At 44.2% G+C, this 27,184-nt stretch overlaps 1 protein-coding gene across 4 annotated transcripts in view; it reads left to right on the top strand.

The window, feature by feature from the left end:
- MEMO1 (mediator of cell motility 1) overlaps positions 1–27,184 on the top strand; it is a 715,696-nt gene that overhangs the window by 563,884 nt on the left and 124,628 nt on the right. Inside the window, exon 8 of one of the 4 annotated variants that reach the window (XM_068231918.1) lies at positions 16,398–16,546. The exons of the other annotated variants lie outside the window; for them this stretch is intronic. Within the exon in view, the coding sequence (XP_068088019.1) occupies positions 16,398–16,546 (149 nt within the window). The remainder of the gene's footprint in view (positions 1–16,397; positions 16,547–27,184) is intronic. 4 annotated transcript variants of the gene reach the window in all.

Below are 27,184 nucleotides of genomic sequence, written 5' to 3'. Positions count from 1 at the left end.
ACGCAACACCATGGTCACCCCCAGAGTCCACCTCAAAACCTTTGGAGACAGAGCCTTTTGTCATGCTGCCCCTACACTTTGGAACTCCCTGCCACACCCAATCAGGACAGCTCCATCCCTGGAAGCATTTAAGTCTAAACTGAAAACCTACCTCTTTAGTCTGGCATTCATGAACATCTGACTATCTCCTCTGTAACACAACCCAGCCTGCAACCCTGTATTAATCTGAGACACAACTATGCGCTTAGAGTCCCATGGGAGAAAAGCGCTTTACAAATGTTATTGTATTGTATTGTATAATAATAATAATAAAAAAAGTTATTTAACCACTTCACCTACAAGGGTTTTTACCCTAACGGACCAGAGCAATTTTCACCTATCAATGCTCTTCCCTTTCATTTGCCAATAACTTTTTCAATACTTATCACAACAAAATGATCTATACTTTGTATTTTTCCCCACAGATTAGGTTTTTTGGGGCAGATATTTGTTTTCAGTAATGACTTTACTTTCTATGCATTTTAAAGGGAAAGACAGGTAAAGAAAAAATACACAATTTCTCTAATTCCATCCCCTATAGCTATAAAATAAACAATGCTACCATACATAAAACCCACACGTGCTATCTGCCTATTTGTCCTGGTTATCACAAGGTTTGAATTATGTCGCTAGTACAAAGTATAGTGACAATATATTAATTGGAATGAAAGGTGTATTTTTTTCTATGTTGTGGTTTTCGCTTTCTCATTGCACACTACCAATGATTACAAGCCCTTATTAGCAAAATAAGAGTACAGGGAGTGCAGAATTATTAGGCAAATGAGTATTTTAACCACATCATCCTCTTTATGCATGTTGTCTTACTCCAAGCTGTATAGGCTCGAAAGCCTACTACCAATTAAGCATATTAGGTGATGTGCATCTCTGTAATGAGAAGGGGTGTGCTCTAATGACATCAACACCCTATATCAGGTGTGCATAATTATTAGGCAACTTCCTTTCCTTTGGCAAAATGGGTCAAAAGAAGGACTTGACAGGCTCAGAAAAGTCAAAAATAGTGAGATATCTTGCAGAGGGATGCAGCACTCTTAAAATTGCAAAGCTTCTGAAGCGTGATCATCGAACAATCAAGCGTTTCATTCAAAATAGTCAATAGGGTCGCAAGAAGCGTGTGGAAAAACCAAGGCGCAAAATAACTGCCCATGAACTGAGAAAAGTCAAGCATGCAGCTGCCAAGATGCCACTTGTCACCAGTTTGGCCATATTTCAGAGCTGCAACATCACTGGAGTGCCCAAAAGCACAAGGTGTGCAATACTCAGAGACATGGCCAAGGTAAGAAAGGCTGAAAGACGACCACCACTGAACAAGACACACAAGCTGAAACGTCAAGACTGGGAGAAGAAATATCTCAAGACTGATTTTTCTAAGGTTTTATGAACTGATGAAATGAGTGAGTCTTGATGGGCCAGATGGATGGGCCCGTGGCTGGATTGGTAAAGGGCAGAGAGCTCCAGTCCGACTCAGACACCAGCAAGGTGGAGGTGGAGTACTGGTTTGGGCTGGTATCATCAAAGATGAGCTTGTGGGGCCTTTTCGGGTTGAGGATGGAGTCAAGCTCAAATCCCAGTCCTACTGCCAGTTTCTGGAAGACACCTTCTCCAAGCAGTGGTACAGGAAGAAGTCTGCATCCTTCAAGAAAAACATGATTTTCATGCAGGACAATGCTCCATCACATGCGTCCAATCACTCCACAGCGTGGCTGGCAAGAAAGGGTATAAAAGAAGAAAAACTAATGACATGGCCTCCTTGTTCACCTGATCTGAACCCCATTGAGAACCTGTGGTCCATCATAAAATGTGAGATTTACAAGGAGGGAAAACAGTACACCTCTCTGAACAGTGTCTGGGAGGCTGTGGTTGCTGCTGCACGCAATGTTGATGGTGAACAGATCAAAACACTGACATAATCCATGGATGGCAGGCTTTTGAGTGTCCTTGCAAAGAAAGGTGGCTATATTGGTCACTGATTTGTTTTTGTTTTGTTTTTGAATGTCAGAAACGTATATTTGTGAATGTTGAGATGTTATATTGGTTTCACTGGTAAAAATAAATAATTGAAATGGGTATATATTTGTTTTTTATTAAGTTGCCTAATAATTATGCACAGTAATAGTCACCTGCACACACAGATATCCCCCTAAAATAGCTAAAACTAACAACAAACTAAAAACTACTTTCAAAAATATTCAGCTTTGATATTAATGAGTTTTTTGGGTTCATTGAGAACATGGTTGTTGTTCAATAATAAAATTATTCCTCAAAAATACAACTTGCCTAATAATTCTGCACTCCCTGTAAATACACCCTCATGGCATACATATTTAAAAACTGAGGCCCTAATGTAACTATTTATGCACTCTCTTTTCAATTCTGTCACTTTTGGGGGGGGGGTTTTTACAAGTGTTTAATTTTGGTACAAAGTGTATGAAAATAACAACTTTATTGCTTCTCACTCAGTTTGCTGCTTAAAAAAATTCAAATGTCATAGGCCTCAGATCTCAAACACCCCAAATTCTATTATTTTGCTTGTCACGATTAAAATGATACCCTATATACATAATCAGATAGCTTTTTGGCCACGCAATACACACTTAACCATAAGCAGCACCAATTGATTTTTCAAGACCATTTTTTGCACCAAAAGAAATAGTCATTCTTTCTTAGAAAAGCCCATGGAGTGTCTGAACAGTCAAGAAAAGCCATAAATGCCATTTTTTCATTTTTAGCGGAGATTTAGATCCAGCAGTGGGGTTTTGTAGGGGTTGGGGGATCAGGTTATGCGGGGGGATTACTGGGGGTGAGGGGCGGGCACATTTTTAACTGTGTGTTTTAGTGTATATTTCTCTTTGCATTAATAAAGTATTTTTTGATATATTGACAAATTATCTGTGATTTCTGCTCAATCGGGTCATACACACTTTTACTTCTATCTCACTGTTTTTTACATACATTTATATAATGCTGCCAAGTTTCATTACCCCGTTTAAATTGTGTTGAAATGCAAAGTAAATGTTTTTCTGTATTACTTTGATTATGGCCCTTTAAGAGATCCGCTGAAGGTTGAAGGGACTCACCCCTGGGAGCGTAGTAGAGCCTGGCTCTAGATGCAGAGGAGGGGGAAAAGTTCTAGAGACTTCTCGGCAGAAGCAGGACAAGGTTTGTTGTTTTTCTCTTGTGCTGCTAGAGAAGTGTGTAGAGAAAGTTAATATGAAAATACTGCATTCAGAGGAGCTACACTGAAATGGACTGTCATTCCTGATCAGAGAGAGGGAGAGACTTAATAAGAAAAGACTGCATTCAGAGGAGCTACACTGAAATGGACTGTGTGCAGAGAGAGACCTTAGTATAAAGACTGCATTCAGAGGAGCTACATTGAAAAGAACTATGCAATGGCTGATTAGAGAGAGAACTGTGTGGATTGCCACTAATAGTAAGAGACTCACAATGCTGTCAAGGTACCGGACGGTGACTGTAGAATCCCGGATAAAATCATACCTCAGTACACACATTTTGTAGGACGACCAGAATACCAAAGAACATCATTATCCAACTGGATCTCTGCATGCTGAGTAGGACTTCATGGTTCCAGATCCTGTGTCCACCAGAACAAGAAACGTCACTGGGCCCCACCATACACTTCTACAAACTGTAAGCGGTCCACTTGAACCACTGGGGAGCAAGGGGGGGTGCACACCCTATTGTGAAGTCGGGGTCAGTCAGGGTCAGTTTGTAGTACTGTTAATCAAGTGTCCGCACTGCAAATACAGACTTAGGAGAAATTGAAGAAAAACTTGTTACAGGATCTTCCTTGAACTGTTCCTTGTATTTGGTTGAACTCGATGGACGTATGTCTTTTTTCAACCAAAATAACTATGTAACTATGTAACTGTGTTATATTGAAAATGTTGCTTATCTTTATCACTGTTACACCCCATTAATCTGTCTTTCCATAGTAACCATAGTAAAGTCAATATTCTTGAATTTAATCACTGTGTGCACATTATTTTCTGGTTTGCGGAGCCCAAACCAACCTGCCTTGCCCCTGGTTCACAAATTTGCGTAGTCGGCAGGATCAATCCGCAAACCAAAATGGATGGTGACGCACCCGTTAGAAGGGAGGGTGCTGAAGGAAAAATGCCAGCAGGGGCTGTAATGAGTCAGGTAAATTTGATGGCAATAACATTGTCTGTGAATGTGTGGGCGGAGCTGATACGAATGGTACAGCGCATGTACCAGACTACACCAGAGGTACTAGTAGAGTTAGCCATATTGATGTTACAAGGGGATGCGAAGACTACAGTGATATTACGGCCATTAGAACAAAGAAAGATATTTGAGCAAGTGGTTCAGATTCTAGAAACCATTTATGGAGAAACTGCATTGCTGGCCCGATTCTGCATTGCAGGCCCGATTCTTCCAGAGGGTACAAGGAGAGAGACAGTCTTCCCCAATATGCAAATGCCCTAACGGATTGCTCCAAGATATTCAAGGGAAGGAAAGCTGGGGCTAACCAGCCTTCTGTAACCCTGACAGGACTCTTCGTGACCAGTTTGTCCTGGGGATCCGTGACAGCAGTTTGTCTGTTGCCATGCAGGACTTTATATGATGAGAGACCAGAGCTAAATTTCATGATTAACAAGTGGAGGCCATCTCACATGCCAATAGTATGGTCCTAAAACCTCACACTATCGTAGGAGTCTCTCTGTCACAGGGAGCTAGCCCCAGCCCAGAAACTGTAAAAAAAAAAGGGACGGTCAAAGAGATACTCACAGTAATGCAAAAATTGCGAGAGCAAATGGAACACCTACAAACCAGTTGTAATGAGAACTCTATGAGAATTTCAGGCCTCCAGCAAGCTAGAGAAGAAGGGGTAGGTCGTTCCCACCAAGAAGGTCAGAACCCTCCACAGCCCCGTTGGAGGGAGGAGGATAGGACTTACCGAAGGGGTCCTAGTAATCCAGTACAACCCTCAGGAGAGACTGACAGGGCTTAGCGAAGGGGCCCTAACCAATGGCCTGAGTGCCGGAAAATACGTTGCTGGGAGTGTGGACGTATGGGCCATGTTGCTGCTAGATGTCCAGGGCAGCGACGAGTTTGAGAGACCGCCGTTAAACTGAAGTCCCCTGCTGCTGTAGGGCATGTAGTAGGGGAAACTGAGAAACAGACTTAGAGTAGGATGCCCTGATGAAGACCTAATTGCTGCAAGTCCCATAATACAGATGGAATTGGAAGGTACCCCAGTTACCGGGATGATTAATACGGGCTCCCAAGTGACCACCCTGAGTAAAGACTTTTATGAAAGATATTTTCAACGGCGTGTGAAATATGATCCTCATACATTTCTTCGAGTGGTTGCAGCTAATCAGCTACCAGTACCCGTGGTGGGAGTGGCCTCGATGAATGTCAGGTTATGTGGTCAAGATTTAGGCAAGAAAGGTATTGTTGTGGTACAGGAATCACATGAAGAAAAGGTCCCTGTCATCTTGGGGATGAATGTGTTAAAAGAATTGGATCAGATTCTCTTTGAAAAGAGGTCATGGTTATTGGAAGGAAACCACCAGCCATCGGCCTACACAGACAGCATTCCAGCGGCTGGTCCGGACATGTGGTTTGCAGAAAAGTCCAGATGCACAGTGCCCTCTGGCTTAAATTTTGGTCCCTCGACATACAAAGGTTACGTTGCCACCTATTCGAGAGACTATAATGTCCATGCCCGTAGGCACTTGTCGGAAGTTGGAAGGTATAGCTGTGTTTTGATCGAACCACTGCAGACAGTCGAGGGAGGTGTCGATCCGCTAGTACCCCGTTCATTGGCAGTAGTCCGCCATGGGAGAGTACAACTGCGATGTGTGAACACCCAGAACCAGAGTATAAGTCTAGCCCCAGGGAGGCTGCTGGCCAACCTTTTTGTGACTCCGGAACAAGTAAGAGAAGTCACTCAGATGCAACTGGAGCCGGCTGAAAGAGATGAGTGGACGGTAACTGTGTCCATGGGTGGAGATGGGAGCCCCACCCCTGAATGGAATGGCAGTTCAATTCGGGAGCAGATGAAGATGGAGACTTCTTCGTGCTCTCTGGAACAGATCCAAAAAGTGGAGTCTTTGCGTGTCATGCTGAAGACTTTGGATGTACAACAGGAATCTATCATGATACCCACCGGAGACGCCCCTCCGATCAGAGAACGCTACCGACGAATCCCTTCACAGATGTATCAGGAGGTGAAAAAACTGTTGACACAGATGCTGCAGGGTGGAATCCTTCAAGAAAGTCAAAGTCCTTGGGCAGCTCCAGTGGTACTGGTAAAGAAAAAGGATGGGTCCATTTGATTTTGCGTGGACTACCGGAAGCTAAATGCCTGCACTGTACGAGATTCCTACCCCTTACCCCGAATTGAGGAGTCCCTCTCGGCGCTAGGAAGAGCCCGCTACTTCTCCTCGCTGGACCTTGGTAGTGGGTATTGGCAGGCGCCGATGGCTGAGAGAGAGAAGACCGCATTCATCTTGCCTATAGGGCTATATGAATTTAACCAGATGCCCTTTGAGCTGACAAATGCACCGGGAACGTTTCAACGATTGATGGAGAAATGTCTTGGTGACTTTGAGTTCACTCTCATCTATCTCAACGACATTATAGTGTACTCTGCAACTTTTGAAGATCATCTCTATCACTTGGGACAAGTATTTCAGCGATTGAAGAAACATGGACTTAAACTGAAACCTAGTAAGTGTCGGTTGTTTCAGTCTGAAATTGATTATCTGGGGCATCGTGTATCAGCAGAAGGGGTGCGACCATCGAGGGACAAAATAGCGGCTGTTCAAGATTGGCCGACACCAACTACCCTGCGAGAAGTGAGGACATTCCTTAGAGTGGCCGGTTACTATCGACGGTTTATTAAAGGATACCCGAACTGACATGTGACATGATGAGATAGACATGTGTATGTACAGTGCCTAGCACACAAAAACCTATGTGGTGTTCCTTTTTGCTTTCTGTGCCTGAAAGAGTTAAATATCAGGTATGTAAGTGGCTGACTCAGTCCTGACTCAGACAGGAAGTGACTACAGTGTGACCCTTACTGATAAGAAATTCCAACTATAAAACACTTTGCTAGCAGAAATTGGCTTCTGAGAGCAAGAAAGAGGCAAAAAGGGGAATTTCTTATCAGTGAGGGTCACACTGTAGTCACTTCCTGTCTGAGTCAGGACTGAGTCAGCCACTTACATACTTGATATTTAACTCTTTCAGGCAGAGAAAGAAAAAAAAAGGAACACAGCATAGTTATTTGTGTGCTAGGCACTGTACACACACATGTCTATCTCATCATGTCACATGTCAGTTCGGGTATCCTTTAAGGATTTCGCTAGGATAGCAGCACCACTTAATGCTCTCCTGCGAGACACATCCGGTGGTCCGAAGAACCGGTCTGTGAAATGGGGGCCTGAGCAAGAACAAGCCTTCCGGGCATTGAAGGATGCTCGGACAACGGCACCAATCTTGGTGTATGCTGATTATCGCTTGCCCTTTCAGCTATATACAGATGCAAGCCTGTATGGTCTTGGAGCGGTGCTTTCTCAGTTTCAGGATGGCTAGGAGCGTGTTATAGCATATGCCAGCCGGTCTTTGCGAGACTCCGAAAGAAACCCTGAAAATTACAGTTCATTTAATATGGAGCTGCTAGCGCTGGTATGGGCCATGACAGAAAAGTTCTCAGAATATTTAACCTGGGCTGAAGTCCTAGTACTGACTGACAACAACCCACTAGCTCACGTGGAAAATGCTCGGCTCAGGGCTTTGGAGCAGAGGTGGATAGCCCGAATGTCGAAGTTCAATTACCGCATTAAGTGCCGGTTCAAGACAGAAAACCAGAACGCTGATGGACTTTCCAGGGTAACTACCCAGCCCCCCACCGGAGATGTGGATCATGAGTTAGAACATACAGGGGGTGCAGAATTATTAGGCAAGTTGTATTTTTGAGGAATAATTTTATTATTGAACAACAACCATGTTCTCAATGAACCCAAAAAACTCATTAATATCAAAGCTGAATATTTTTGAAAGTAGTTTTGTTTTTTAGTTTTAGCTATTTTAGGGAGATATTGTGTGTGCAGGTGACTATTACTGTGCATAATTATTAGGCAACTTAACAAAAAACAAATATATATACCCATTTCAATTATTTATTTTTACCAGTAAAACCAATATAACATCTCAACATTCACAAATATACATTTCTGACATTCAAAAACAAAACAAAAACAAATCAGTGACCAATATAGCCACCTTTCTTTGCAAGGACACTCAAAAGCCTGCCATCCATGGATTCTGTCAGTGTTTTGATCTGTTCACCATCAACATTGCATGCAGCAGCAACCACAGCCTCCCAGACACCGTTCAGAGAGGTGTACTGTTTTCCCTCCTTGTAAATCTCACATTTTATGATGGACCACAGGTTCTCAATGGGGTTCAGATCAGGTGAACAAGGAGGCCATGTCATTAGTTTTTCTTCTTTTATACCATTTCTTGCCAGCCACGCTGTGGAGTACTTGGACGCGTGTGATGGAGCATTGTCCTGCATAAAAATCATGTTTTTTTTGAAGGATGCAGACTTCTTCCTGTACCACTGCTTGGAGAAGGTGTCTTCCAGAAACTGGCAGTAGGACTGGGATTTGAGCTTGACTCCATCCTCAACCCGAAAAGGCCCCACAAGCTCATCTTTGATGATACCAGCCCAAACCAGTACTCCACCTCCACCTTGCTGGCGTCTGAGTCGGACCGGAGCTCTCTGCCCTTTACCAATCCAGCCACGGGCCCATCCATCTGGCCCATTAAGACTCACTCTCATTTCATCAGTCCATAAAACCTTAGAAAAATCAGTCTTGAGATATTTCTTAGCCCAGTCTTGACGTTTCAGCTTGTGTGTCTTGTTCAGTGGTGGTCGTCTTTCAGCCTTTCTAACCTTGGCCATGTCTCTGAGTATTGCACACCTTGTGCTTTTGGGCACTCCAGTGATGTTGCAGCTCTGAAATATGGCCAAACTGGTGGCAAGTGGCATCTTGGCAGCTGCACGCTTGACTTTTCTCAGTTCATGGGCAGTTATTTTGCACCTTGGTTTTTCCACACGCTTCTTGCGACCCTGTTGACTATTTTGAATGAAACGCTTGATTGTTCGATGATCACGCTTCAGAAGCTTTGCAATTTTAAGAGTGCTGCATCCCTCTGCAAGATATCTCACTATTTTTGACTTTTCTGAGCCTGTCAAGTCCTTCTTTTGACCCATTTTGCCAAAGGAAAGGAAGTTGCCTAATAATTATGCACACCTGATATAGGGTGTTGATGTCATTAGACCACACCCCTTCTCATTACAGAGATGCACATCACCTAATATGCTTAATTGGTAGTAGGCTTTCGAGCCTATACAGCTTGGAGTAAGACAACATGCATAAAGAGGATGATGTGGTCAAAATACTCATTTGCCTAATAATTCTGCACTCCCTGTATGGAGATGCCGGATTTCAGCAAATTCTCACAGGCCTTGGTCGCTGCTATTCAGTGTTCGGTGGAGGGGACTGAGTTGGCTCCTTTCTTTGGTCCCTCACGACAGGAAGGGGCACAGATACAGCAGGCCCATGAGGGGTTGGCGAAAGGGATCGAGTGTGTTAAAAAAGGCAAGAAGCCCTGTACAGAGGAAAGAGGAAGACTGACATGTGAAATGTGAACAGTCCTGAGCCAATGGGAAAAGTTGGAGATGAAAAATGGACTGCTATGTCGGAAGGTCCATCTACCTTTTGAAATCGACATTCGGCATCAAATTGTGGTGCCTAGTGAATTGGCTCAAATCTTAGCTCTTGAGGCTGATACTAAGAATGGACATTTTAGTCATGAAAAGACCTTCCGCTGGTTGCACCGACTTATTTATAGCCCTAGTCTCCGTCAAACGGTTGAAGAAGTATGCCACAGCTGTCGAACTTGTGAGGAAATTCCCATCTCAAAAAATTAGCATATCATGAAAAGGTTCTCTAAATGAGCTATTAACCTAATCATCTGAATCAACTAGTTAACTCTAAACACCTTCAAAAGATTCCTGAGGCTTTTAAAAACTCCCAGCCTGGTTCATTACCCAAAACCGCAATCATGGGTAAGACTGCCGCCCTGACTGCTGTCCAGAAGACCATCATTGACACCCTCAAGCAAGAGGGTAAGACACAGAAAGAAATTTCTGAATAGGCTGTTCCCAGAGTGCTGTATCAAGGCACCTCAGTGGGAAGTCCGTGGGAAGGAAAAAGTGTGGCAGAAAACGCTGCACAACGAGAAGAGGTGACCGGACCCTGAGGAAGATTGTGGAGAAGTATTGATTCCAGACCTTGGGGGACCTGCGGAAGCAGTGGACTAAGTCTGGAGTAGAAACATCCAGAGTCACCGTGTGCAGGAAATGGGCTGCAGGTGCCGCATTCCCCAGGTCAAGCCACTTTTGAACCAGAAACAGCGGCAGAAACGCCTGACCTGGGCTACAGAGAAGCAGCACTGGACTGTTGCTCAGTGGTCCAAAGTACTTTTTTCGGATGAAAGCAACTTTTGCATGTCATTCGGAAATCAAGGTGCCAGAGTCTGGAGGAAGACTGGGGAGAGGGAAATGCCAAAATGCCTGAAGTCCAGTGTCAAGTACCCACAGTCAGTGATGGTCTGGGGTGCCATGTCAGCGGCTGGTGTTGGTCCACTGTGTTTTATCAAGGGCAGGGTCAATGCAGCTAGCTATCAGGAGATTATGGAGCACTTCATGCTTCCATCTGCTGAAAAGCTTTGAGATGATTTCAATTTTCAGCACGACCTGGCACCTGCTCACAGTGCCAAAACCACTGGTAAATGGTTTACTGACCATGGTATTACTGTGCTCAATTGGCCTGCCAACTCTCCTGACCTGAACCCCATAGAGAATCTGTGGGATATTGTGAAGATAAAGTTGAGAGACGCAAGACCAACACTCCGGTTGAGCTTAAGGCCGCTATCGAAGCATCCTCTATAACACCTGAGCAGCGCCACAGGCTGATTGCCTCCATGCCACGCTTCATTGAAGCAGTCATTTCTGCAAAAGGATTCCTGACCAAGTATTGAGTGCATAACTGAACATAATTATTTGAAGGTTGATTTTTTTTTTTTGTTTTAAAAACACTTTTCTTTTATTGGTCGGATGAAATATGCTAATTTTTTGAGATAGGAATTTGGGGTTTTCATGAGCTGTATGCCAAAATCCTCTATATTAAAACAATAAAAGGCTTGAACTACTTCAGTTGTGTGTAATGAATCTAAAATATATGAAAGTCTAATGTTTATCAGTATATTACAGAAAATAATGAACTTTATCACAATATGCTAATTTTTTTTAAAAGGATCTGTACCTAATGGTGGGCCCATCCAACAGCGGACATCAATATTACCTCGTAATGGTGGACCACTTTGCCAAATTTGCGGTTGTGACTGCTGTGACAATCCAGCCCCGCGATCCCGTCGAGATCTGCTCCCGTTAGTGTACGCAGGAAGTAGGGGTGCAGACGGACAACGAAGACCGGTTGCTGGATCGTCAGAGGGAGAAAGGGTTAAGGCGACAGAGCGTGCCAATCCCGTCTAGTCTGCTCCCGTTAGCATACACAGGAAGTACGGTGAACAGACTGACAATAAAGATTGGTCGCGCAGCTGCCGACATTATGTAAGGGGACAAATATTCACCAATCCCGTATTACTAGGCCACTGTTGCCATGCAGGTCTCATGCACTAGAGACTGCTGAAGGCAAATGTATGTACAATCTATAAACTAAAAATATCGATTTTGCGCTGGAAATCGGGTAAATACCCGATTTCCAGCGCCGATTTCCCCGATCGATAGGGCGAGGAGACCCCAACGCTATCACAATACGGTAGCCAGCCCAATCATGTTCGACATGCTCCAGTCACCATTCGGGGAATAGTCACTTTCGAAGGCTTAAAGACTGTGAGCAATGCGACGTTTAAAGAAAGGTTACTGGGTCCATATATGATGCAATCTCGAATTGTATTTACAATCGAGAAACTAAAGTTATCGATTTCGCACAGGCAATCTGGTACTACCTAATCCTAAAAGGAAGAAACGGTTATTTACAACCTAGCTAGCAAATCAACAATTTATAAGCAAATAATAAAACAATGCGGTAGTATGACTGACTCTTCAGAGGGCAGATTCGTTATAGCAGCAATCAGATGACCAGAACAGGCCCAAGACTGAACGATAAAAAATCGCTAGTTTTATTCTAAAACTACATACACACAGAGCTTACTTTAGAACAGTTTGGTTTGATACAAAGAGAGTAGAGATGAAGAGAAACAGAATGTCTGGATATACAGTTCAAATACCGTTATTGGTAGTCCATGCGACAATCGCAAGTCTTTGGCGTAAAGTCCAAGATGGCGGTTTTGGGGCCCGTGTCCTGCGGGCTGGTCGATTTGATGTTACTTCGATGTCAGATGAAAGGGGAAGGACCTGGACCTTTGGGTCATGTGAGTTTTGTTCCTCACTGTAGGTGGGGGGAGGTATGACACATACAAGTCCAGCCTTACATAGTTACATAGTTATTTTGGTTGAAAAAAGACATACGTCCATCGAGTTCAACCAGTACAAAGTACAACTCCAGCCCGTCCCCCACATACCCCTGTTGATCCAGAGGAAGGCGAAAAAAAAACCACCAGGCATGGTCCAATTAGCCCCAAAAGGGAAAAATTCCTTCCTGACTCCAGATGGCAATCCGATAAAATCCCTGGATCAACATCATTAGGCATAACCTAGTAATTGTAGGCATGGATGTCTTTCAATGCAAGGAAAGCATCTAAGCCCCCTTTAAATGCAGGTATAGAGTTTGCCATAACGACTTCCTGTGGCAATGCATTCCACATTTTAATCACGCTTACTGTAAAGAACCCTTTCCTAAATAAATGGCTAAAACTTTTTCCTCCATGCGCAGATCATGTCCTCTAGTCCGTTGAGAAGGCCTAGGGACAAAAAGCTCATCCGCCAAGCTATTATATTGCCCTCTGATGTATTTATACATGTTAATTAGATCTCCTCTAAGGCGTCTTTTCTCTAGACTAAATAAACCCAGTTTATCTAACCTTTCTTGGTAAGCGAGACCTTCCATCCCACGTATCAATTTTGTAGCTCGTCTCTGCACCTGCTCTAAAACTGCAATATCTTTTTTGTAATGTGGTGCCCAGAACTGAATTCCATATTCCAGATGTGGCCTTACTAGAGAGTTAAACAGGGGCAATATTATGCTAGCATCTCGAGTTTTTATTTCCCTTTTAATGCATCCCAAAATTTTGTTTGCTTTAGCTGCAGCGGCTAGGCATTGAGTACGATTATTTAACTTGTTGTCGATGAGTACTCCTAAGTCCTTCTCCAAGTTTGATGTCCCCAACTGTATCCCATTTATTTTGTATGGTGCTAGACCATTGGTACGACCAAAATGCATGACTTTACATTTGTCAACATTGAATTTCATCTGCCATGTATGTGCCCATATAGCCATCCTATCCAGATCCTGTTGCAATATGACACTATCTTCCTGAGAGTTGATGATTCTGCACAATTTTGTATCATCTGCAAAAATAGCAATATTGCTCACTACTGCATCTACTAGGTCATTAATAAATAAATTGAAGAGCACTGGACCCAGTACAGACCCCTGTGGGACCCCACTGCTCACAGTCTCCCATTTTGAGTACGATCCATTGACCACAACTCTTTGTTTTCTGTCCATTAGCCAGTTCCCTATCCATGCACACAAACTCTTCCCCAGTCCTTGCATCCTCAACTTTTGCACCAGACTTCTGTGGGGAACAGTGTCGAAGGCCTTTGCAAAGTCCAAGTATATCACATCTACAGCATTCCCAATATCCATATTAGCATTCACTACCTCATAAAAGCTGAGCATGTTAGTCAAACAGGACCTGTCTTTAGTAAACCCTTGTGCAATTTGAATAAGGCAGCGCCCCCTTAGGCAGGGAGAGGTTTTGGGCTAATTCATATTTTGCCCGCTCTCTGCATGCCCGTAGGTAATATCAAGAACCCGAATGAATATTCATAATCAACGTAAATGTGTGTGTCGGCTAATACCAAACACGAGGAGTCTGGATCGCTAATAGCACCGTCCCCCGTCCCCCCCTTTCACCTTACTGGCGCTGGTTCCGAAAGATCCAGAGGGCTGAAAATCTCTCAGGACCAGTGTCATGCTATGTAATTAGCTATTAGCTATGTAATTAGCCAGTGTTTGTTAGCAGCCAGAGAGTAAGAGAAAGAAAAAGTGGATTTAAACCAAAAAATGTCACTCTGGTTGCTTGCAATAAAACTTGCAAGTGCGTTTGTGACTTGAATGGCGCACGCACAGTTTTCTCAGGTGTGTCACAACTGCCACAAAGGACCAGACAGCTGAGACGGCCGCTCGGGCTCTGTCCACAACACATCCACTCCGACCAAGGTGCCTGTTTCGAGGGACATGTAATGAAGGAAATGCAATGTATTTATGGGATAAAGAAGTCACACACAACCCCACACCATCCACAAGGAAACGGGGCCTGTGAACGCTTCAACCGAACTCTGTTACAGATGGTGCGAACACTGGAGGAGGAAAAGAAATTACAGTGGCCTCAGTTTCTGTCCGAGATGGTGTGGGCCTATAACAAGTCCATTCAACAGGGTATTCCGCGTACACTCTCCTCTTTGGACGGAGTGTTGGGGAGTTGCAATTAAATGACATAGATGGATTCCATCCAAGAGATCCAACCTCCTGGGTGCGGGCACACCGGCAGAGGCTAGAGACAGTTCATCGATTAGTGCGGCAGCGTCTACAAGAGAATTCCCATCCTAATAGGACCCCGGTGCACAGTGGTCCACTACAGCCAGGTGACCTGGTGCGTGTCAAGAAGCCTCATGGAAAATTGGAAGGCAAATGGGAGGCTGTGCCATATCGTGTTAGCTGCAAGTATGCGGATGGGCCAGTGTATGAAGTCCAGAAACAAGGGACTGATTTTGTTCGAGTCCTTCATCGAAATATGTTGCGCACATGTCTCTCTGGTGGAATAAATTGTGATAGAACTGTTAATGTCAACGAGCTCCCACAGCTGGAGCCCAGTGGTAATGAATGGGCCTACGATGATGAGGATGATTGTTGGCCGCTCCCTACTACTGAGGGTTTTCCACTTGTGACTACTGTGCCTCTAGGTGGTGCTCCTTCTGGTGCAGAACCTGCTGGTCCTTCTCAGCCCATGGCTGCAGCACCCCAGAGCACACCAGCAGCCCTCAGACGTGCCACTAGACTAGTTCGTTTCGCCTGCTATGCAATGATCTGTTACCACACTGCCTCAGTCATTGACAGGGACTGCCAATATTAAAGTGAGGGGGGGGGGGGGATATGTAAGTAACATTTATATAATGCTGCCAAGTTTCATTACCCTGTTTAAATTGTGTTGAAATGCAAAGTAAATGTGTTTCTGTATTACTTTGATTATGGCCCTTTAAGAGATCAGCTAAAGGATGAAGGGACACACCCCCGGGAGTGTAGTAGAGCCTGGCTCTAGATGCAGAGGAGGGGGAAAAGTTCTAAAGACTTCTGGGCAGAAGCAGGACAAGGTTTGTTGTTTTTCTCTTGTGCTGCTAGAGAAGTGTGTAGAGAAAGAAAGTTAATATGAAAATACTGCATTCAGAGGAGCTACACTGAAATGGACTGTGTCATTGCTGATCAGATAGAGAGAGAGTTAATATGAAAAGACCGCAGTCAGAGGAGCTACACTGAAATGGACTGTGTTAGGGCTCTTTTCCACTATGAAATGCGTTTCAATTTCCACCATGCGATTGAGCTACTTTTCTCATTATAGTAAAGCTCAATCACACCCAAAACGCAGCAGGACGACGATCGCGTTTTGAGTAAAATCGCATCGCAATCGGATCGCACTAATGGAAAATGCTGCTGCAGTTTCCATTAGTTTAATGTACCTTGCGATTTGCGATCAAAATCAAATCGCAGGGTAGTGGAAAAAGGCCCTAATTGCTGATCAGAGAGAGGGAGAGAGTTAATAAGAAAAGACTGCATTCAGAGGAGCTACACTGAAATGGACTGTGTAATTGCTGATCAGAGAGAGGGAGAGAGTTGATAAGAAAAGACTGCATTCAGTAGAGCTACATTGAAAAGAACTGTGCAATGGCTGATTAGAGAGAGAACTGTGTGGATTGCCACTAATAGTAAGAGACTCACAGTGCTTTCGAGGTACCGGACAGTGACTGTAGAATCCCGGATTAAATCATACCTCACATTTTGTAGGACGACCAGAATACCAAAGAACATCTGCTATTGAACTTCATCATTATCCAACTGGATCCCTGCATGCTGAGTAGAACTTCATGGTTCCAAATCCTGTGTTCACCGGAACAAGAAACGTCACTGGGCCCTACCGCACACTTCTACGAACTGTAAGCGGTCCACTTGGACCACTGGGGAGCAAGGGGGGGGGGTGCGCACCCAATTGTGAAGTCAGGGTCAGTTTGTTGTACTGTTCATCAAGTGTCTGCACTGCAAATACAGACTTAGGAGAAATTGAAGAAAAACTTGTTACAGGATCTTCCTTGAACTGTTTGTGTTATATTGAAAATGTTGCTTATCTTTATCACTGTTACACCCCGTTAATCTGTCCCCATCTTCTCCTGGCCCCTCTGTCTTTCCTCTGATGTCTGCAGTGATGCCATAGCAGGCATAGTCAGGCAACATCGGAGACTTCTGAGTGATGGCCTTCCCCGGATCCCAGAATTCAGATACCCCCCTATTATGTCATTTAAGAGAGCCCCTACAATACGGTGTGAACCGAGGGCAAGGCAGGTGGTTCGGTCTCCGCAAACCAGAAAAGAATGTGCACACAGTGATTAAATTCAAGAATATTGCCTTTACTATAGTTTTCTCAAAAGTTGCTGCAAGATCTTCTGTATAGCATTCTCTATCTCAGTCGGATCAACAGACTCGGGGACACCGCGGATTCTGATGTTGCTACGTCTATTGTGATTTTCCATATCATCCAGGTGCAGCAGAAAATATTGACTTTGGTTAGCTTGGGCAATAATAGCTTGTTGGTGTGTGTCAAGTCTATTTTAAATCTGATCAATAGTGGACTCGAAATCTGAGACACGATGACTAATATGTGCAATATCATTTTTTAAGGTTCTGAGTCTTTCTTGTATGTATTCTCAAGTCTGGAGACACATCGATTCAGGTCAGAGAGGGTGGGTAGAGAGCGTAGGTACTCTTTAAGGTCACTTCTCTAATCTGTGAGAAGCCCTGGAAGAAATATCAGATAGACTGCCAGAGGATCTGCTTAAACCTCCGCAACTTTCATGGCGTGACAGCCTGCGTTTGGAGTGATGTGAGGTGGGTGTGCGCTCTGTCTCCTGAGGGGAGGAGCTCCGTTGTGTGTTGTGAGAGAGCCCTGGATCTTCTTCCTTCAAGAGGGGCTGTGGGAAGTGGAACGAGCCCGGCAGTGTGAGTCTGAGTCCACTTCAGGCTCTCCGGATGGAGTGAGGGCTCGATTCCCATAGGGAGAGATATCCCCGTGGAAGTGACCAGGAGGAGAGTGGACATTGCGGCCTACCTGGCGCCATTGTTTCCTGGATCGCAGGCCTGAGGCGGGAGAAGTCTGGTCTCTGTGTCTCCCTCTAGAGCCATCAGGGAGGCTGAAGGTGTCCGGGGAATGATTTTGCTGGCTTTTCCAAGAGGGCAGAGATTTGTGTGAGGCGGAAGGCCCGACACGCTGCGACTGTGTGAGGCACGGGCACCATCTTATAATGGGTAGGATGGAGGCGCCCAATGTGTGTTCTATTTTAGTATTCTTAAATCAAAATAAAAACTTGTATAATAAAAAGAGAGGTAATTACTTACCTCTGCAGAGGATATAGACACCTGTTCAACTGGAAAAAAGACAACGCATTACACAGGTCATGGCCCGCTTCCTCAGGTCAATACAAAATGCCTTGATAGCATAGGGGATAGAGTGTAGGCACCTCTAATTAGGCTGGTTTCTTTGCCTTATGATTTAACACCATAAAAGAACTGGAACTGCAGGAATCCCCAAGAAGTACATTTTCTAACAAACTTCAAGCAAGCAGATCCGCATAATTCAAGGCCCGAACAGACCAGAAACTACTAATTTTTTAACACTTTTATGCACTATGGATGATTTTGTCTGTTCGTTATTAAAGTGTACCAGAGACAACTGATAGTAAAACATTTATACTTACCTGGGGCTTCCTTAAGCCCCCTCTGCTCTGATCTCTCCCACACAATCTTCCTCCACCTCCTCATTTTCCCATTAGAAGTCCCGTAAGTTTAGTCAGTCGCGGCCAGTCGTCGCATGCTGGTAGCATTTTGCGCAGGCGCAGATCTCTCCCAGCCACGGCTGGGCCCCCGACTGGCCAAACGAACAGGACTTCTAGCGGGACAACGAGGAGGCGGAGGAAGACGGCGTGGGAGCGATCGGTGCATAGGGGCTGGAGGAAGCCCAAGGTATGTATAAATCTTTGATTGTCGTTCGTCTCAGGGTCACTTTAATGACGTTTTCTCAATTCTCTTTTAACCACCTTAGCGTTACGGACGAGCTCAGCTCGTCCATTACTGCTGCGGTGGATATCTCAGCCCCTGGTGGGTCTTTTCTTACATCTTTTTTTAAAAAACACGCAGCTAGCACTTTACTAGCTGCATGTTTAATTCCATCGCCGACGATCTGCCGCTACGTGCCGCGAAAGGGGCCCCCCCCCTCCCCCAGAACCTGAGCGTAGCCTGTCCAATCACCACCAGGCTGCGCTATGGGGTGGATCGGGACTCCCCCTGACGTCATGGCGTCGATTACGTCATTCCGATCGTCGCCATGGTGACGAGGGAAGCCCTAACCGGAAATACCGTTCAGAGCGGGATTTCCTGCTGGGTATGATCGCCGGCGGCGATTGGAGGGGTGGGCGGGATACCGCAGGGAGAGGGGAATCGTGTAGCTAGCGCTAGGCTAGCTACATGATAAAAAAAAAATTAGGTTAAAAAACCCACCGCGGCAGAACGCCGCAAAAAATCAAAACGCCAGGGTGGTTAATGCACTATTTTTACTTTTTTAATAAATGTATACCTTGGTCAATCTGATTCATTTGATGTGACAAAGCCCACCTGATCATATTTTATTGAAAAGGGTAAAAGTAAATTTAATCTTAAAGAACCATTGTTGTGAAACTTTTCAAAATTTAAAATACATGAAAGCACATATAGTAAATAAAAAGTACATTTCTCCCAGAGTAAAATGTACTATCATTTACTTTTTTCTCCTATGTTGCTGTCACTTACAGTAGGTGGAAGAAATCAGACAGAACTGATGGGTTTTGGACTAGTTCATCTCCTCATGGGGACTTCTTAGGGTTTTCCTTATTTTTAAAAGTACTTTGTGAATGGCAGAATAGTGTGCAAACAGATAGGGGGGTGGCCTGCATCTTTGTATAGAGCCTTTCCAGGGAGTGCTTTTGTAAATAATAAATAAAATACTTAGAATCCCTTATGAAGAGATGGACTAGTAAAAAAAAACTGTCAGTTCTGACATATTACTAACTACTGTAAGTGACAGCAACATAGGAGAAAAGTAATGTATTGCTCATTTTATTCTGGAAGAGACATACTACTTTGTGTTTACGTGAATATTTAATTTTATAATTTTTTCCAACAGTGGTCTTTTAAAGGTATGTAACAAACACTGATGGAGGTGCCCAGGATATAAAGACTACTAACCATAAGTGAAAAAAACAAAACAAATCCTAAGCAATATTAATCACTTATAAATTATTTGTTAACCTCCTTGCCGGTTATCCCGAACACAGTTCGGGGTAACCTGCGCAGGAGGATTTCTCAGGCCCCGCTGGGCCGATTTGCATAATTTTTTTTTTCCTACACGCAGCTAGCACTTTGCTAGCTACGTGTAGTACGCGATCGCCGCCGATTCGCCGCTACCCGCCGTGCCGAGCCCCCCCCCGCCCCAGACCCCTGCGCAGCCTGGCCAATCAGTGCCAGGCAGCGCTAAGGGGCGGATCGGGATTCCCTCTGACGTCACGACGTCCATGACGTCATCCCGCCCGGTCGCCATGGCGACCGGGGAAGCCCTGCAGGAAATCCCGTTCTCAACGGGATTCCCTGCATACTCTGATCGCCGAAGGCGATCAGAGTGGGTGGGGGGATGCCGCCGCTCAGCGGCTATCATGTAGCGAGCCCTGGGCTCGCTACATGATTTAAAAAAAAATAAATAAAAAAAAAGTGCAGCGATGCCTCCTTGCCGGATTTTTTAGACCGGCAAGGAGGTTAATCACGGGCTCTTAAAACAACTAAGTATACATAAATACACAACCCAAACAATACCCAAATGACCCTTACTAAAAAGACCTAATGGCCCATACTCACGGGCTACAATTGTCGCCACAACCACGTGGCACGCGCATGTTGCGCCGACAGGTCGCCCGTGAGTATGAGGCACGCACCCCAAACCGTCACTCGTCGCTGCTGTCGCCAAGCGATTGGCGGCGATCAATCGCATGGCAACAGTTGCCGTCGCAACTTCGCCGCAACTGTCGCTAGTCCGCGTGTGTATGCGGACTAGCGACAGCAACATAATAGACAATCCACAGCGTTTCTGGCGAGGGGGAGGAAAGTCGGCAACAGCTTCCGTTGCTTCATTAATCCCTCTTCCGCGTGTGTACGCGGAAGGACCTGGCGAGGAGCTGTCGCCGAACCTATCGCACACACGCTCCCGTGTGCTAGCGACAGGACAAAAGGTAGCCCGTGAGTATGGGCCATAAAAAACCCTTATGGACTTAAATGGCAGGCGAACGGCCTACGAGCTAGAAACACCAAATTCGCAGGGTATGTGGAGGAGGACAGGGGGTACTATTAAAGTTAGAAGTAAAAAGTAGCAAAGTTACTGCGGTAAAATGACAGATGATGTATTAACGTGTATATAAGTGTGTGTGTGTGTGTGTATATATATATATATAGATAGATAGATAGAGAGAGATATATAGATATATATAGAATATATATATATATATATATATATATATATATATATATATGTGACCTTAGCCCGTTTAAAAACTGGCTAGGTCTGTCTGCGCGCACCCGCCTGTTGTGAGCACGCACCTGCCGGCCACCCGCTCACACGCCCGCCTGGCTCCGTCCCTGGCGTCCTGCCTGTGTGAGGCTACATGCGCAGTAGCAAAAAGCACGGACCCAGGTACACAGAAGCAACTGTCCCTGCTGTATGCCTATTATATAGGATATATATACAGTACAGACCAAAAATTTGAACACACCTTCTCATTCAAAGAGTTTTCTTTATTTTCATGACTATGAACATTGTAGATTCACACTGAAGGCATCCAAACTCTGAATTAACACATGTGAAAGTATAGTACATAATCAAAAAGTGTGAAGCAACCGAAAATGTCATATTCTAGGTTCTTCAAAGCATTTTCAGTTTCACACTTTTTGGTTATGTACTATACTTCCACATGTGTTAATTCATAGTTTGGATGCCTTCAGTGTGAATCTACAATGTTCATAGTCATGACCATGAAAATAAAGAAAACTCTTTGAATGAGAAGGTGTGTCCAAACTTTTGGTCTGTATATGTGTGTGTGTGTATCAGTGAAATTCAGGGGGACTGGGACTCAGCCAGCACGCAGGAGACAGTCAGTTGAAAGCACAGTTCATTTATTGAATGCTCAAACAGACAAGCTTCAGCATCAAATATCGAAGGAAAAGCAGGCTTACTTCAGCCACATAAGAGCATCAAAATGTCCACAGCAAGAGTATAATCCACAGGAAAAGAAAGTCCACAAATCCTGAACTGTCCAGCCTTGTTTCCTCACAGAGAGATAGGAATATTACTCCAGATATTGGTATAACAAGTCCTGCAGCTCACTGCTGCACACTCACAGGCTTGCAGCTCACTTCTGCACACACTCAGCCCGAATGCACAGGTCTGCACCTGACATATATCTGCCTTCCTGCTTGTAAGGTAGGAGAATCTGATCTGTATCCGGGTGGGGTAAGAGGCCCACCCATTCCATCCTCCTCAACCCAGAGCCCAGCCTTGCAAACTCAAATATAGCAACCTTGGTTGCTAATCAAAAATCCTGGACTCCCTTCCGGATACAGACAGAATAGCATATTGTGTTAAAGTTCATTATTTTCTGTAATGTACTGATAAACATTAGACTTTCATATATTTTAGATTCATTACACACAACTGAAGTAGTTCAAGGCTTTTATTGTTTTAATATTGATGATTTTGGCATACAGCTCATGAAAACCCAAAATGCCGATCTCAAAAAATTAGCATATTTCATCCAACCAATAAAAGAACGGTGTTTTTAAAACAAAAAAAAGTCAACCTTCAAATAATTGTGTTCAGTTATGCACTCAATACTTGGACGGGAATCCTTTATCAGAAATGACTGCTTCAATGCGGCGTGGCATGGAGGCAATCAGCCTGTGGCAGTGCTCAGGTGTTATGGAGGCCCAGGATGCTTCGATAGCGGCCTTAAGCTCATCCAGAGTGTTGGGTCTTGCGTCTCTCAACTTTCTTTTCACAATATCCCACAAATTCTCTATGGGGTTCAGGTCAGGAGAGTTGGCAGGCCAATTGAGCACAGTAATACCATGGTCAGTAAACCATTTACCAGTGGTTTTGGCACTGTGAGCAGGTGCCAGGTCTTGCTGAAAAATGAAATCTTCATCTCCAGAAAGCTTTTCAGCAGATGGAAGCATGAAGTGCTCCAAAATCTCCTTATAGCTAGCTGCATTGACCCTGCCCTTGATAAAACACAGTGGACCAACATCAGCAGCTGACATGGCACCCCAGACCATCACTGACTGTGGGTACTTGACACTGGACTTCAGACATTTTGGCATTTCCCTCTCCCCAGTCTTCCTCCAGACTCTGGCACCTTGATTTCCAAATGACATGCAAAACTTGCTTTCCTCCGAAAAAAGTACTTTGGACCACTGAGCAACAGTCCAGTGCTGCTTCTCCGTAGCCCAGGTCAGGCGCTTTTGCCACTTTCTGGTACAAAAGTGGCTTGACCTGGGGAATGCGGCACCTGCAGCCCATTTCCTGCACACGCCTGTACACTGTGGCTCTGGATGTTTCTACTCCAGACTCAGTCCACTGTTTCCGCAGGTCCCCCAAGGTCTGGAATCTGTCCTTCTCCACAATCTTCCTCCGGGTCCGGTCACCTCTTCTCGTTGTGCAGCGTTTTCTGTCACACTTTTTCCTTCCCACAGACTTTCCACTGAGGTGCCTTGATACAGCACTCTGGGAACAGCCTATTCGTTCAGAAATTTATTTCTGTGTCTTACCCTCTTGCTTGAGGGTGTCATTGATGGCCTTCTGGGCAGCAGTCAGGTTGGCAGTCTTACCCATGATTGCGGTTTTGAGTAATGAACCAGGCTGGGAGTTTTTAAAAGCCTCAGGGATATTTTGCAGGTGTTTAGAGTTAATTCCTTGATTCAGATGATTAGGTTAATAGCTCGTTTAGAGAACCTTTTCATGATATGCTAATTTTTTGAGACAGGAATTTTGGGTTTTCATGAGCTGTATGCCAAAATCATCATTATTAAAACTATAAAAGGCTCGACTACTTCAGTTGTGTGTAATGAATCTAAAATATATGAAAGTCTAATGTTTATCAGTACATTACAGAAAATAATGAACTTTACCACAATATGCAATTTTTTTGAGAAGGACCTGTGTGTGTATGTATATATATATATATATATATATATATATATATATATATATATATACGGTATATATATATTGCAAAAGTATTCGGCCCCCTTGAAGTTTTCTACATTTTGTCATATTACTGCCACAAACATGAATCAATTTTATTGGAATTCCACGTGAAAGACCAATAGAAAGTGGTGTACACGTGAGAAGTGGAACGAAAATCATACATGATTCCAAACCTTTTTACAAATAACTGCAAAGTGGAGTGTGCATAATTATTCAGCCCCCTGAGTCAATACTTTGTAGAACCACCTTTTGCTGAAATTACAGCTGCCAGTCTTTTAGGGTATGTCTCTACCAGCTTTGCACATCTAGAAACTGAAATCATTGCCCATTCTTCTTTGCAAAACAGCTCCAGCTTAGTCAGTTTAAATGGACAGCGTTTGTGAACAGCAGTTTTCAGATCTTGCCACAGATTCTCGATTGGATTTAGATCTGGACTTTGACTAGGCCATTCTAACACATGGATATGTTTTGTTTTAAACCATTCCATTGTTGCCCTGGCTTTATGTTTAGGGTTGTTGTCCTGCTGGAAGACCAAAGGGGGCTGAACCTCCGCCCCAGCCTCAAGTCTTTTGCAGACTCCAAGAGGTTTTCTTCCAAGATTGCCCTGTATTTGGCTCCATCCATCTTCCCGTCCACTCTGACCAGCTTCCCTGTCCCTGCTGAAGAGACGCACCCCGAGGGCATGATGCTGCCACCACCATATTTGACAGTGGAGATGGTGTGTTCAGAGTGATGTGCAGTGTTAGTTTTCCGCCACACATAGCGTTTTACATTTTGGGCAAAAAGTTCCATTTTGGTCTCATCTGACCAGAGCACCTTCTTCCACATGTTTGCTGTGTCCCCCACATGGCTTGTGGCTAAATGCAAACGGGACTTCTTATGCTTTTCTGTTAACAATGGCTTTATTCTTGCCACTCTTCCATAAAGGTTAACTTTTGTGCAGTGCACGACTAACAGATGTTCTATGGACAGATTCCCCCACCTGAGCTGTAGATCTCTGCAGCCCATCCAGAGCCACCATGGGCCTCTTGGCTGCAATTCTGTTCAGCGCTCTCCTTGTTCGACCTGTGCGTTTAGGTGCACGGCCTTGTCTTGGTAGGTTTATAGTTGTGCCATACTCCTTCCATTTCTGAATGATCGCTTTAACAGTGCTCCGTTGGATGTTCAAGACTTTGGAAATCTTTTTGCAGCCTAAGCCTGCTTTAAATTTCTCAATAACTTTATCCCTGACCTGTCTGGTGTGTTCTTTGGACTTCATGGTGCTGTTGCTCCCAATATTCTCTTAGACAACATCTGAGGCCGTCACAGAGCAGATGTATTTGTACTTACATTAGATTACACACATGTGCACTCTATTTAGTCATTAGCACTCATCAGGCAATGTCTATGGGCAACTGGCTGCACTCAGACCAAAGGGGGCTGAATAATTACGCACACCCCACTTAGCAGTTATTGATTTGTAATAAATGTTTGGAATCATGTATGATTTTCGTTCCACTTCTCACGTGTACTTTGTATTGGTCTTTCACGTGAAATTCCAATAAAATTGATTCAGGTTTGTGGCAGTAATGTGACAAAATGTGGAAAACTTCAAGGGGGGATGAATACTTTTGCAAACCACTGTGTATGTATGTATGTATATGTATATATGTGTATGTGTGTGTATATATATATATATATATATATATATATATATATATATATATATATATATATATATATATATATATATATATATATATATATAAAGTTTTCCACATTTTGTCACATTACTGCCACAAACATGAATCAATTTTATTGGAATTCCACATGAAACACCAACACAAAGTGGTATAAACATGAGAAGTGGAACAAAAGTCATACATGATTCCAAACACTTTTTACAAATAAATAACTGCAAAGTAGGGTGTGCATAATTATTCAGCCCCCTGAGTCAATACTTTGTAGAACCACCTTTTGCTGCAATTACAGCTGCCAGTCTTTTAGGGTATGTCTCTACCAGCTTTGCACATCTAGAGACTGAAATCATTGCCCATTCTTCTTTGCAAAACAGCTCCAGCTCAGTCAGTTTAAATGGACAGCATTTGTGGTGTGTGCATAATTATTCGGCCCCCTTTGATCTGAGTGCAGTCAGTTGCCTATAGACATTGGCTGATGAGTGCTAATGACTAAATAGAGTGCACCTGTGTGTATTCTAATGTCAGTACAAATACAGCTGCTCTGTGAGGGCCTCAGAGATTGTCTAAGAGAATATTGGGAGCAACAACACTGTGAAGTCCAAAGAACACACCAGACAGGTCAGGGATAAAGTTATTGAGAAATTTAAAGCAGGCTTAGGCTACAAAAAGATTTCCAAAGCCTTGAACATCCCACGGAGCACTGTTCAAGTGATCATTCAGAAATGGAAGGAGTATGACACAACTGTACACCTACCAAGACAAGGCCATCCACCTAAACTCACAGGCCGAACAAGGAGAGCGCTGATCAGAAATGCAGTCAAGAGACCCATGGTGACTCTGGACGAGCTGCAGAGATCTACAGCTCAGGTGGGAGACTCTGTCCATAAGACAACTATTAGTCATGCACTGTACAAAGTTGGCCTTTATGAAAGAGTGGCAAGAAGAAAGGCATTGTTAACAGAAAGCATAAGAAGTCCCGTTTGCAGTTTGCCACAAGCCATGTGGGGGACACAGCAACCATGTGGAAGAAGGTGCTCTGGTCAGATGAGACCAAAATGGAACTTTTTGGCCAAAATGCAAAACGCTATGTGTGGCGGAAAACTAACACTGCACATCATTCTGAACACACCATCCCCACTGTCAAATATGGTGGTGGCAGTATCCTGCTCGGGGGGGGGGGGGTTGGGGTGCATCTCTTCAGCAGGGACAGGGAAGCTGGTCAGAGTGGATGGGAAGATGGATGGAGCCAAATACAGGGCAAACTTGGAAGAAAACCTCTTGGAGACTGCAAAAGACTTGAGACTGAGGCGGAGGTTCACCTTCCGGCAGGACAATGACCCTAAACATAAAGCCAGGGCAACAATGGAATGGTTTAAAACAAAACATATCTATGTGTTAGAATGGCCCAGTCAAAGTCCAGAACTAAATCCAATCGAGAATCTGTGGCAAGATGTGAAAACTGCTGTTCACAAACGCTGTCCATCTAATCTGACTGAGCCGGAGCTGTTTTGTAAAGAAGAATGGGCAAGGATTTCAGTCTCTAGATGTGCAAAGTTGGTAGAGAC

The sequence above is a fragment of the Hyperolius riggenbachi genome, chromosome 4 (assembly GCF_040937935.1).
Source record: "Hyperolius riggenbachi isolate aHypRig1 chromosome 4, aHypRig1.pri, whole genome shotgun sequence".
In the NCBI taxonomy this organism is placed as follows: Eukaryota; Metazoa; Chordata; class Amphibia; order Anura; family Hyperoliidae; genus Hyperolius; species Hyperolius riggenbachi.
The sequence above is the reverse complement of the archived record's forward strand: the minus strand, read 5'-3'. Positions and strand labels throughout refer to the sequence as shown.